The 13,713-nt window shown below is 42.8% G+C and overlaps 2 protein-coding genes across 2 annotated transcripts; both read right to left on the bottom strand.

The window, feature by feature from the left end:
- Nucleotides 1-660: 660 nt before the first annotated feature.
- Nucleotides 661-4,827, bottom strand: pvalb9 (parvalbumin 9; the record flags this gene model as incomplete). The annotated part of the gene is made up of 5 exons (XM_080020993.1): nucleotides 4,753-4,827; nucleotides 4,081-4,148; nucleotides 2,729-2,861; nucleotides 1,275-1,384; nucleotides 661-686 (listed from the first exon to the last, which is right to left on the bottom strand). Exons 2-5 carry the CDS (start codon nucleotides 4,139-4,141, stop codon nucleotides 661-663), a joined length of 330 nt encoding a protein of 109 aa, XP_079877119.1. The 5' UTR covers nucleotides 4,142-4,148; nucleotides 4,753-4,827.
- A 1,588-nt stretch (nucleotides 4,828-6,415) lies between these two features.
- LOC307246151 (uncharacterized protein) lies at nucleotides 6,416-13,616 on the bottom strand. Its single transcript, XM_080021965.1, has 10 exons — nucleotides 13,601-13,616; nucleotides 12,822-12,893; nucleotides 11,994-12,126; nucleotides 11,691-11,800; nucleotides 11,448-11,467; nucleotides 8,215-8,306; nucleotides 7,698-7,765; nucleotides 7,391-7,523; nucleotides 7,129-7,238; nucleotides 6,416-6,940 (listed from the first exon to the last, which is right to left on the bottom strand). Exons 2-10 carry the CDS (start codon nucleotides 12,880-12,882, stop codon nucleotides 6,915-6,917), a joined length of 753 nt encoding a protein of 250 aa, XP_079878091.1. The 5' UTR covers nucleotides 12,883-12,893; nucleotides 13,601-13,616; the 3' UTR covers nucleotides 6,416-6,914.
- Between the last annotated feature and the right edge of the window lie 97 nt (nucleotides 13,617-13,713).

Raw genomic sequence — 13,713 nt, 5'->3', positions numbered from 1 at the left:
CACGGATGATTGAGTGGGTCAGTAGGTGGGTGTTATACAAGCTGGCATTACTTTTTCAGCACCACCAGATACATATACATGGCATCGAGCATAGCTATCGGTTGGGTTCCTGTACTTGAAATAGAATACAGTCTTAAAAGGAGGGAATGATTAGTATACAAGTGCACAAGAGTTCTGCTTATTTCCCATTAATTATGTATTATGTATTCCATTAGGGCAGTGTGTGTGTTCGCCTCATGTATTATTGTTGCGCCCAATGCCATGAAACAGTCAGACATTTATTTAGTCATTTATTGTTCATTGTCACTGGTACGGTGCTGTGTACACAAAGGAAAACAGTGAATATAACAATGACACTGTATAGATATAAATGCAGGCAAATCAAAAAGGACCCCTTTCTAATTGGCCAAAGAATTGCATTCAAAACACAAGTTCAAGCACGTAAATGTTGGATAGGAAATGAAATTTATCCCTGGGAAAGGAGGCTGGGGATGATGGGATTCAAGCCTTGTTGCAGTATGTGTGTGTGTGTGTGTGTGTGTGTGTGTGTGTGTGTGTGTGTGTGTGTGTGTGTGTGTGTGTGTGTGTGTGTGTGTGTGTGCATGCGCGCGTGTGTGTTCAGGGACGGGGTGGGTGGTGACCTCTTCTTCTTTAAAACTCTCAGGATAGGACCATTGTCTGGAATTCTGGAATGGAGAAAAATATGTGATTCTTTTGGAAATATCGACTTTAAAAAAACCAAAAAGGACAGTTGGAATTTAGCGAGAGGAATCCATATCATAAAAGACAATTGGAAGAATGATAAACAACCATACAGAGCTGTGGCTTTAACAGCTAGAGAGGTTTAAAACATGAAATGTGAGCATTTGAGTAATGGAATATTTTGATCAATTTAACAATCCCTGATTACAGAAACAATGTCAGCTAAATTTGGTTTATGACAATGGTATATATATATATACTGTATATATATAGTATATGTACACACCATATAAATATACAGAATACATACAGTACATATACACCATGTATATACCATATTTACCCTTTATACATATACCGTATACGGTATGAAGTGAAAATTGAGTGATACTATGCCTACTGTGGCTTGAAGAAACAAAGTGCACAAAACCTGTGTGTGTGTGTGTGTGTGTGTGTGTGTGTGTGTGTGTGTGTGTGTGTGTGTGCGTGTGTGTGTGCTTTTTGCATTCAATTAACAGCCATCACTGTTTTCCTCTAAATGTAACATTTTAATATTTCAATTCAAAACTGACCCTCTACCCCAATCTTGCCGTCGTTGTCGTCGTCGCCGAACGAGATGAAGCTCTTGGTCTCCATTTCGGTCAGCATTCGTGCCCCAGGGGCAAACCGCTGCAGGAAGTACCTTGAAAAAGAAATATAATAAACATGAACATACAGTAGGTCTGTAAAAAAGAACATGCACTGTAACAATATTATTTCCATAACAATTGATGTTGATGTGTAAAATGGCTATTGCTGGAACACACGCCCATATCAAGCTATTATGTACACACAAACACACATTGTTATATTGGTATCAAAGTGAGGTCCAAGTAAATACACCTGGTAAGTGAGGACCCATAAATTGTCAATTCAGAGACCGGTCCTCCCAATTAGAGTAAAACAAACACACAGACACACGCGCACGTGCGCACACACACACACACTCACACACATTTTTGTACTGGTATCAAAGTTAGGTACGAGTGAATAGACTTTGTGAGGACCCATGTTTGTGATGCACTTTCAAACCAAAAAAATGCGCTGATTCAGAGAGGGGCCTCACAAGTATAATAAAACACACACACACACACACACACACACACACACACACAAATAGACACACACACACACACACAGTAGTGGCTGGAGTCACCGCTCGGCTCTAAGCTTCTTCACACAACACAATTATATAATAGCAGAGAATGATGTAACAAATACAATTATGGCATTTTCTCCTAGGTGGGATTACCGTCCCAATAATATACTGTACGAGACTTGTTGGTATTGCTTTTGATTTGATCTCCCTCTCACACACATATAGATATGCACACACACACACACACACACACACACACACACACACACACACACACACACACACACACACACACACCTCACCAAACACATATCGACAGTAACACACAAAACATCGAGCACAACAACACATTGCAAATTGTGCTCAGTGAGACCTAAAAGAAGGGTTAATGTGAGATTAAAAAACGGGAGACCCTCTGAGGACGGTCTATTACAGCGTACTATTTATTTATATTTCTCTTTGGGGCGGTTTTCGTGGAGACAGACCAGGCCTAATCTTTTTAATCTGGACTACATGAAATGACCTTTCTCAGTTATGCTTTAAAACAGTCTAGGACTTGCCCTAGTCTTGGTTTAGTTTTGGAAGATCAGCGCTAATCTAGGTCTAAGTGACTTAAAATAAACCTGACCAGAGGCAGGTTTATTTTTGGATGTGGGATGTGGGATTATTTTGACTTTTACAATGATGGTGAAAAACCAGCACCAAGACCATACAGAAGGGTGGTCAATAGCTTAATGACCTTAGTCTAGGACTTCTTAATCTAGAACTAAGGCATTTTTTTTAGAGTAGGATGATCTTAGTCCTGATTAAGATGAAACCGCGCCCCTATATTTTCTATAAAATGACAATGCATGTCAGGGCTGAATGAAATCATCGGCATCCCCCTACTTCAGTTCGGACTCCTCCAGGTAGCCGCTGTTGTCTTCGTCCAGGATCTGGAAGACATCTTTTACCTCCTTGGGGCTTTTTGAGGACAGGCCGCACAACTGAAAGAACCTCTTGTAGCTGAACGAGTCTGAAGCTGGAAGACGGTAGACACGTAAAGTACACAGGATAGACAGACACACGACACACACATGCGGACATTAAGTCGCAAACACACATAAACACACACATAATCACACGCTGAAGGCTGAGGCAACGACACATCCTCAATAACCTGAAAAGCCTCAACAACACAGTGGTCAGCAGCCATTAGTGATACATCATCTTATAGTAATTGTACTTTACTTTACCTTTCGAGGTCAATGAGATGCTTACGGGTGAAAATATAACAACGAATGTGGCAAGATTGAAAGGCTCAAAAAGATCCAAATATCCCTGGCCCCAAAGCTATCAGCTTCAAATGAGATTGACTTTTCAACGATTCCACTGAAGGGTCATTGCAGTCAACAGAGGTTCTGGCTGCGCCACCATTACACTCACCGAGACCAGTAAAAGGCTATCTAGGGAGCGGGATTAATTAAAATTCACATAAAACTCAGTAAAATTTAAGTTTTATCACAAGAAAGAAAATTGCGAGGGGTTAATACGTTTTGAGTTAAGTGTTTAAAGTATTCACTTGAACACAGAACGTATCGTTGCACATATTATAATAATACAATGATTGTTATTATTATTATTATTATTATTATTATTATTAATAATAATAATAATAATAATAATAATAATAATAATAATAATTAGTAGTATAAGTAGTAGTACTAATATCATACATTATTTGGTACCACATATACAATACAGCATACCATGGTATTTAGGGTAGACTTATGTGATGTTAGGGTTGCCCCTTTTTTATAAGTAGTACTCACAAGTTCTATCTATCTATCTGTCTATCTGTCTATCTATCTGTCTATCTATCTGTCTGTCTGTCTATCTATCTGTCTGTCTGTCTGTCTGTCTATCTATCTATCTATCTGTCTGTCTGTCTGTCTGTCTGTCTGTCTGTCTATCTATCTATCTATCTATCTGTCTATCTGTCTATCTGTCTATCTGTCTGTCTGTCTGTCTGTCTGTCTGTCTGTCTGTCTGTCTGTCTGTCTGTCTATCTATCTATCTATCTATCTATCTGTCTATCTGTCTGTCTGTCTGTCTGTCTGTCTGTCTGTCTGTCTGTCTGTCTGTCTATCTATCCACTTCTGTCTGTCTGTCTGTCTGTCTGTGTCTATGCGTGCGGCTCATGCGTCCTTTGCGTCACGTGTCCGCCCCGTCCTCACGTTAGTCTTGCCGGTGTCGCCTACCTTGACAGTCCTTGACAGCGGTTTCAATGGCCTCAGCCGAAAGGATGGAGGTGAGTGACATTTTAATCCTGTCGGGGGAAAAAGAAGCGCACATTAAGCATACGCTTCTCCCATTTTATGTTTTTCATGATGGAAACTTGATGGACATATTCATCCCATGACAAAAAAAAAAAAGGTCCCTGACAACTAAAGTATTTGCGGATGCACAACCGGGCACAAGGGACAGCCATTTATATATATATTTAAACAAAAAAGTAAAAACAAAAACAATCGATCGCAAAACAAACAAAATAAGAACACCTTCCTAAAGAAATTACAAAAAAATTAAAATAATAAACATCCTGCTTTAACTTGTAATTTATTTATTGATGATAATAATAATAATAATAATAATAATAATAATAATAATAATAATAATAACTTGTATAATTATTATTATTCGAATGATAATGATAATAATACAAATTATAATAAAACATAAAAAAATACCCAAATTTGTCACAGAGACTTTGATGGAAGTCTCCCTGCTACTCACGCTGTCAGGTGTGTGCTTGTAAAAGAAAAGGTCCAGAAGAGAAGGTGAGGCTTACTGCGTCCACGGGCTGCACACCGGGCTTTATAAGCCACGCTGCAAAGAGGGATGAGCCCGAAATGAGATGAAACTTGAGTTACCTGTCCGGTGTCCGCGTATCAAGTTCTCTCGGCCAGGTAGGTCTCTCCGATGACTTCCCCGCCCAATTAACCTTTGACGGCGCGGGGACTTCGACCGACTCCCACCTGTCGCGGGCGGCCGCCCACTCCCCCGGTGTCCTCCCCCCGCGTCCCCCATCTCTCTCCCTCGCTCTCCCCTTTTTCTCCACCTCTGCTCTAACACAAGGTAAATACAAGAAGGGGATGATAAACCAAACGCAGACAGAAATGTGTTAAACATTGCTTTTAGAAATATACATATATTTATTCACATGTTCATATTCAATTGTTCATATTATTATAAATAATAATAATTTAAATTGTATATATAATATAATATAGTAATTATTATGGTATATATAATAATATAGCATATGATATTCTGTATATAATATATGTAAATATAGCCTAAAATATATACATTTTGTCAATCAATAGTAAATTCTTCACGACGTTCGTATTATTGTGGCTTCGTGTATTACCGTATTTACGGTATTTTATGTATCACATTTAAAATATATATTTTTAAAGCTGTCCATAATATATAATAATAATTATTGTAATTATATAATAATAATAATAATAAAAGAATGGCTGTCAATATTTATTCCCGTGATTTGACCCAATCACACACACGCGCGCACGAATTGCACAGGTTTGCAAACTGTATTGAGAAATATGTATTTATGAGTATAGTGTGACTGTCCGTGTGTGTGTGTGTGTGTGTGTGTGTGTGTGTGTGTGTGTGTGTGTGTGTGTGTGTGTGTGTGTGCGTGCGTGCGTGAGACAGAGAGAGAGTCAGAGAGAGGGAGAGAGAGAGATATAGAGGGAGAGCGAGAGGGAGAGAGAACATACCACGATAATTACCAAAGGTGTTTCCGAGAAGTGGGGCATTTCGCAATACCTGACGCAGCATCAGCTCTCGTAACAAGGAGCAGGGGAATAAACCTCATTACGTCCCCAACTCCGGACTCCTCAAACCCCCGCCATCACACTTTAATTGTCAGTTCGTCGTACCAAAGGCGACGGGTAGTTAGTGAGGGGAGAAAAACAAAAAAATTCCAATCAAACTGGAGCTGGCAATGTCAAGAAACAACTGTGCAATAAGAGACCCATTAAAAATCGCGCCCTTCCGCTGCTCATTTCCTTTTCCTTTTCCGTCCCCTAGTGGTTTTATGACGTCACTGCACGACGTGTCGGACTACGGCGTTGTCAGTCTTTTTACGAGGCCACGGCTGAGGTCACAAGTTAATATACAATCCGAGAAGGTTGTACACATTTCCAATAACAATCGAGTGATGACTCACAAACATTTACCTTCAAACTTTCAGGGGGTGAAATGGCAAATCTCACAAAATATGGGTCAAAGTTATGTACCTTGATTTAAGCCCTCCTCTCTTCAGGGTGTATAGTATATATATATATATATATATATATATATAGTTTAATGTCACAAATTCATGTATTCAAAAATATTAACAGCTATTTAACTGCCTGCATTGGCACATATAGAGGCTTGATATCTGATCCTTGTTAGAATATCAACCACGGGAATTTTTGGCGTATTAGACCCTTATTACCACTGGTATGGACGGGTTGATCGGCCTTAAATGTTTTGTGATTGACAGCCACACAGACACGTGTCTTATTGAAAAATAACCTTTATTATTTTCTTGTCGTCCGTCTGTTTTCCATAAAAGTGCATCATCCCCGCTTTGACAGTACGCAAAACTCACATAGTGAAACGACGGCAGGAGAGAGAGACATAGACAGATTAAGAGTGAGTGAGAGGCAGAGAGAGAGAGAGAGAGAGCGAGAGAGAGAGGGAGGGAGAGAGAGAGAGAAGCAGAAGCCATCCATGCCATACACTTCATCTTGCACAGAGAGGGTGAGCATGGTCAGAGAGAGAGAGAGAGCGAGAGAATGAGTGTGTGTGTGTGTGTGTATGTGTGTGTGTGAGAGAGAGAGAGAGAGAGAGAGATAGCGAGAGAGAGAGAGGTTGGTTGGCGACTCAAAGGTCAAAAGTCACTTGTATAAAATTGGTGTGAAGAGCTGAAGAGGGGGTGGGGGGGGGCGGTGGGGTTGTCCTGGCTCAAGTTGTTCCTTCTGAGTAGGTAGTCAAGATGTTGGTCGGATTTATGAATTTATCCCTTGATCATCTGAGCGAACTCTGTGTTGGGACAAAGAAAAAAGAAGAAGACCATAAAATAAACAGCGTTCCGAGTTGCCTCCAGCCGTCTCCCCCCTGTACATGGGGGTAACTTAGAAGCGAAGAGGGGGATCCTGAAATCCTAAGCAGTCTGTCTATCCCCCCAATCCCTATCTGCGAGCAAAACTTAAAACTCTGCGCTGTCTCACCGTCAATGCCGATCTTGCCGTCACCGTCAGAGTCACCGGCCTTGAGGAACGCCCCGGTCTCCGCGTCGGTCAGAGCCCTGGCGCCGGCAGAGAAGTTCTGCAGGAACAGCCTGGAAGGAGCCAAGGGGCGACGGGAAAGCGTTACGCAATCGCGTCTCTGCAAATCTCAGCCGTTCTATTCTACGCGATGACAAGGGGACCGCGAGGGAGGTCCGCGGCATGAGGGAAGAATTGAAAGTAAGAGGGAATGGAGGGCGCTTACTTGAGCTCATCCTTCTCAATGAAGCCGCTGCTGTCCTGGTCAATGATGTTGAAGGCCGTCTTGACCTCCTCGGGGGTCTTCTTGGCCAGGCCGATCTTCTCAAAGAAGGCCTTGTGGTGGAAAGTGTCGGCAGCTGCGGCGGGCAGAGGGAGAGGAAAGAAGACGGTGACGTACCCGCAAGCTACGCTTCCTAAAGCGGTTCACCTGGACTTCAACTCCGCACATAATCCCGCGAGACCCGCGGCGACGCCCGGCCTTCAAGCGCACAAGCTCCTCGGTAGGTAAAAAAGGTCGAAATGAGTCTAACCTTGACAGGCCGCCAGGGCTGCAGTGATGTCAGCGTCCTTCAGAAGACTAGAAAAAGCCATTTTGTTTCTGAAAGGAGAGAACGAGAAGTCATTGAAAAGACATGAAATGCTGGATTACAGCTGTTCCTGGTATACGTGTACGGCAGCTGTCCTAGGCCTACGTAGGAGCACTACACCAGCATGCATTGTATTTCATCGCTGAGCCGATAGTTCTCCCGGTTCAACCGCTTGGAGATGATAGTCCACTTTTCCCAACCCGAGATCCCAATATCCTGGACAGTTACGTTTGCTCTTTTTTTCGGTAAGACGATTCTTCAAATTATTTTTCTTCTTCTTTGCAAATGCAATCTGGATCTGTGATTTTCTTTTGTTATTATTATTTTTAATTTTTTTAATTTTATCTTTTTAAATCTGGCCTTTAGGTGAGCCATTCCATGGGACCCAACAAAGGCGGTTCCATCGTCCACCTGCCTAACGACGTGAGTCCTAGCAGTAGTATAGTTGAGGGAGACTCACCTCAGGTTTGTCTCTAAGTCTAGAGTGGATACGCTAAGATGAATTTGGCCGCTGCAGTAAGGATCCCCCGGCGGGCTCACAAGCTTATATACCTTCTCTCACCCGAAATATGAGGCATATGAAATAGACACCGCCAGCGAAGTGGTTGGTCAAAAAAATGTGTCCAGTAGTCAGAGCCGTTCTATTTATATGTGCATAAATGAAGATGCTTAAATGGTACCTCTAAAGTGCTTGATATTGCAGGCGACTAATAATATACGTCGCCCATTTGGCTGGAATATTGTGTTTGGCCAGGAGGTCTGCGCTGCTTCAAAACCGAATAAAACGTAGACCTAGATTTGTGGGCATATTTTTAATGCACAATGAAAAGCTTTTGTCTGTCTGATGTCTGTTTCTCCTAGGGCAGTGGTTCTCAATGGGGGGTTCGTGGGACCCCCCCCCCACCCCCCCAGCCATCCTTCAAGAGGTTCCATGGTTAAACGTCCCCATTTTCTGATTTACAAGATGAGAATGTACGATAATGACTGTTTTGGTCATAGCTTTCACTGTTATCTCCAAAACCATAGAATTTTGGACTAAATCATATCCAACAATAGAAATCTCCTCAAGTTGGGATCCCAGAGGCAAAATCTCATCAAATGGAGCCTGTGACCTTGAGAGTCCTTGATGTGAAAAAGGTCAGAGATTCAGAGAATCACTGATACAACCCATGATACACTATATTAAACAATCAATAATGCCCAAATTCATATTTTCACATTAGCGCATGACAGGCGATTTTGTGCTGTGTGTCTATTTAGCAGCAGGTGGCGCTGTTGCAATGCACCTGTAGCTATTATTTACCGGATAGAACAGCATACCAAGTAATTTGAGGCGAATTAAGGTGCACCTTTCATTCAACAGTCAAGTTTAGACCTTTGATGAAGAGGTCTTCATTCAATCGAAGGATATCGTTGAGACAAAAACGTGTTGTGCTATGCAGAAAGGGTCAATGCTTCCCGCACAGTGACAATGCCCCCCTTCATGATCCTGTTCTGCTTCAATAGTTCCTGTTAAATAGTCATAGGATAAGAAATATATATACTTTTAGTATTAAGGATGGTCACCTTTAGATGGCAATCCTTCCTTTTTGAATGATGATCTATCGACCTAGAAATAGAACATACAGCAGAATAGAATATTTTCCATCTCTTCTTCATTTAAGTTGATATATATTTATTTTCTTTTTTTTTAAATACATTTAGCAACCTCACACATGTCAGGACTGAGGTGTTGGAAACTGGATTATACATTCTCATTCATTCCTTTTTTTCTGTTAATATTGTCAATAAATAATTCACTCACGCTCAATATCGACCCTTCCAGCTGGATCTTTTTTTTTTTACAGAACAATAGCAGGAGCGTGGATTCCAATTTGTGCATTCAAAACTGTTTTTCAAGACTGTCCCAGGCTTTACCATCCCATTGTTTGACGGTTTCATCGATCGCTCCTTCCCTCTATGACTTTCTTTGTTTAATAAAAATCAGACCGTCGAATTGATTTACATGCATCGTTAACGTTACTATAGTAACAGGTCAATTGCTTCACTCCCTGTAGTAGTATGGGTAATTCAATGGCGTTCAATTTGGGAATTTCGTCTAGCTTTGGGCTAGCCGTAGCCTGGGAACCAGACAAATCTGCAAGCTCCTGTTTTATTTGTTCATCAGAGTAAGACCTCTGGTCCCCCTCCCATTGAACTCATCGACTTTGCCAGGGTCGGCCCAATATGGGGCGGGTTTGATACGATGGCGATGCAGAGGAGAGCCGTGGACCCACCTTACCAAGATGGCTGCCGCCGACGCGGATCCGTCTGCTGAGGCCGCGATCGCCGTGGCAGCACCTTACCAAGATGGCTGCCGCTGACGTCAAACCATCTGTTGACTCCGCATCACCGCTGAGGCGCCATACCAAGATGGCTGCCAACGCTGCGGCACGGTCTGTTGAATCCGCTATTGTGACAGTATGAAACAAACTGGATGTTATTATACCCTAAAAAGCTTTTGTTGATAAGAAAGATCTGTTTACCGTACTTCCGACTTCTATCCAATTGCGTCCAGAGAGTTCGCTTTGCGCCTGTTGGTTACGCCCCTTGGGAATTGAAAATGGAGTGAGAGTTTCCAGACTAACAATTGGGAATTGGCCTGGAGATGCCAGGACAGAGAAGTCGTGTTCGATTTGAAATGGCTATATACATTTTAATTTAGGGTTCAGTCCTGTGCGGTAAAACAGTTAAGAATTTACAAATGTCGACATTGTGAAATATAGAAATTGAATCCCCCTTGACCTGGAACCGCATTCGGCCCAAACAGTGGCTGCCTCCTTGCGAGTTTCGCTTTTCCTCCGCAGCAGAAAATAGAAGTGACCTGTACCCCCTGGCATCCTCCTCCTCCTCCTCGGCCTGCCCCGGCGGGCACATTGCAATCCGAGAGAAGGTGTCAAATAAATGCTTCATTGACAAAAAGTCATGTAATTGTGGCAACACTGAAATCCTAACCCCTCCCCATCCCCCACTCCCCCTGCTTTTGGCCCTCTCCCCGACGCCCCGTCTCGCCGGAGCGCCAGCTGCTTTTCGGGGAGGCTCCTTCGGACTGTCGCTAGTAAAACAGCTGCAGAAGGTGATTCCTCCTGTCACTTTCGGCACCAAACCACCTGTGCATTCGCCAGTGGTGGTTTTGATTCCTACTAAGGATTCTATGGCTTAAAGGATCTTTCTTTTCCTCATCCTCGTGCGCAATTCACAATGTTTCGATTGGGCCGGAGAGAGTGATTGGTTATTGGTATTACATGGTAAAAACTGTTCCCGATGTTAGGGCTAGGGCTAGGGCTAGGGCTAGGGTTAGGTCGATCGAGTACTTAAAGGCTATAGATGACAGTCAAGCAGATTCACCAGTTTGAAAAAATACACATGAAGAAAGCCAGATGTATTTCTAAACCAAGTCGGAGTTTATTTCATCTTTCAAAAAGTGCAAATGAGTAGTGGTGTTTTGTTTCCTCCTCTTTGGTTCGCCGTGAATGCGAACGCAAAGACGAGTGAAAAAAACATTGTGACAAGTGAAAACGCTCTTGGGTTAAAAGAGTTACAACACAGGCCTGTGACATTTATAAATAATATGAATATAAAAAAGATAAAGTATTTGACAGAGTCAGCACATCCTCAGTAGCGCAGCTGTGGGCCCGCGAAGGGAGATTATGCCTTGACAAGGGTGGTGAACTCTGCGGAGGAAAAAGAGGAGAAGCAAAGTTATAGCCCAAGATGTTTCAAATGTGGTATTTTAGTTTTGTAGCTATTAACCGGTAATAAGTATGACATTGTCGAGAGTAAAGTAAGAAAATTCCCCAAAAAGAAGGATCAGAATTAGAGAGGGATGTTATCTACTATAGTTAAGAATGTCAGGTGTCAACTGGTTGTATCGAGTTGAGGTCTGGAAGTGGTTACCGTCAACTCCGATTGCACCGTCTCCATCGGAGTCACCGGCCTTCAGGAAATTCTTGGTCTCTGTGTCTGTGAGGGCCCTGGCGCCTGCGGAGAAGTTCTGCAGGAACAGCCTGGCGAGAGAAGGAGCAAAAGCAGGTATTTAGCCAGGTGTCCCCCCCCCAACCCCTTTGACAGTCGCTTTCAGTTTCTGCAGCTGTCAACTAGAGGCAGAGAGCCGCCGCGGCCCCACGTTTTGAGGTTCGGGTCGGGAGACCTTGGCTGGAGTCAATAGTTGTAAAGATGGAAGATGGTTGGACCCCTTACTTGAGCTCGTCTTCCTCAATGAAGCCGCTCTTGTCCTGGTCAATCACGAAGAAGGCCTTTGTGATCTCCTCGGAGGACTTGCCGGACAGGCCAGCCGTGGCGAAGAAGGTCTTGTAGTTGAAGGAGTCAGCAGCTGTTTGGAAAGGGATAGGGAGTGAGTGATGGAGGGGTGGGGAAGAGAATAAAACAAATCAGGGAAGACAGAGAACGTGCATGCATGTTCTCAATCCATGGCCTCGCGTGTTCCATTCCATTATTGGTGTGTTTGCCGCCCTGTTTAGTCATCACCGAGTCATTACTGAGACATTAATGAGCCATTGCCGAGTCATTACTGAGTGACCATTGAGTCATTACCGAGTCATTATTGAGTCTTTAGCGAGTCATTATTAAGTCATTACTGAGTCAGTACCGAGTAATTATTGAGTCATTACTGAGTCATTACCGAGACATCAATGAGTAATTATTGCGTCATTACTGAGTCATTATTGAGTCATTATTGAGTCATTACTGAGACATTAATGAGTCATTAATGAGTCATTACTGAGTCATTACTGAGTCATTATTGAGTCATTACTGAGACATTAATGAGTCATTGCTGAGACATTAACGAGTCATTAATGAGTCATTACTGAGTCATTACTGAGTTATTACTGAACAACATTCTGCTGGCTTTTTAGAAAATTTTGATTCTAACCCACGGTCACCCACAGTTAAAATGATGCTGCCAGAACTGAATGACCAGGCGGCTGAACTACTGGATGAATGGCAGAGCGGCTAGTTATCTAGTGTGTACATGCAAGGTTTGGAAGAATAAAAATTGCAACGAACCTTCGCAAGCCTTGATGGCTGCAGCAATATCAGCGTCCTTGAGGATTCCAGCGAATGCCATTTTTAATTGTTCTACAGGAGACAAAATGAAGACAGGCTTTTAAAATACCCACAACAATTGTAAAGGCATATCAAACATGCATTATATAAATATTCGCGCTGAATTCAGAAAATTCTACCGGATTAAAAGGAATGGTTCGGCTATGGTATTGCCCGTTGGGATGCTTTAAGATCATCTTAAATATTAGGTTCGAGCAAATCCCATTTAAAAACATTTATTCAAAAATAAATCAGGGCTGAGCAAGGGGACCTCAAACCTTAAAGTAATGGTCCCAATTGATGTCTAAGACAGATGCATGCATGAGCATGGCTCTGACAGCTCCATAACCATTGGCCTCCTGCTCTGAACCAACAAGCTCTGGCTCTCTCATGCACTGCGTTTGTAAATAATTGAAAATATAGTGAAGTCCAGGGCAGAAGAAGAAGGTCTTCAACTCCGCGGTGGAAATCCAGGGTTGTCCAGGGCCCAGTACCCGGTTGAAGTGGCGGCAATAGCAGCAAGAGTATTTAGAGTCCCATTGCCAATCTCTGCTTCCAAACCCCAAAGAGTGTACTCCACTGAATGGATGGAAGCCTCCTCGCCATCCCCGGATGTTGGTCTGCTGTCGGTTTTCGCTTTTTGTCTGTTTTTTTTTTTTTTGTTCTCGCCCTGTTTTTTTTCTGTTTCCATCTCTCCCAGTGGAAGCAAGTAAAGAGAAAGTCTTGAGCTGCCAACTCACCTTGGGAGCCGTTTCTCACTTGAAAAGCCGGGTGAGTGCACAGCCTCGGCCCTCTCCATTTTATACCCTCCATCCGCGTCCTTCAAGGTGTAACGTACACCGCTTGCGCTGCA

Source organism: Zeus faber, assembly GCF_960531495.2.
Source record: "Zeus faber genome assembly, chromosome: 20".
Classification (NCBI taxonomy): Eukaryota; Metazoa; Chordata; class Actinopteri; order Zeiformes; family Zeidae; genus Zeus; species Zeus faber.
Note: the sequence above shows the minus strand (reverse complement) of the source record. Positions and strands in the feature narration are given on the sequence as shown.

Excerpts from the sequence above, each read along its gene's own strand:
- LOC307246151 (XM_080021965.1), bottom strand. The coding sequence starts at position 12,882 with ATGGCATTCGCTGGAATCCTCAAGGACGCTGATATTGCTGCAGCCATC. Across the intron at positions 11,801-11,993 it reads ATTGAGGAAGACGAGCTCAA|GCTGTTCCTGCAGAACTTCT; the intron begins GTAAGGGGTCCA and ends TTCTCTCGCCAG. Across the intron at positions 7,524-7,697 it reads AGCCCTGGCGGCCTGTCAAG|CTGCCGACACTTTCCACCAC; the intron begins GTTAGACTCATT and ends TGCCCGCCGCAG.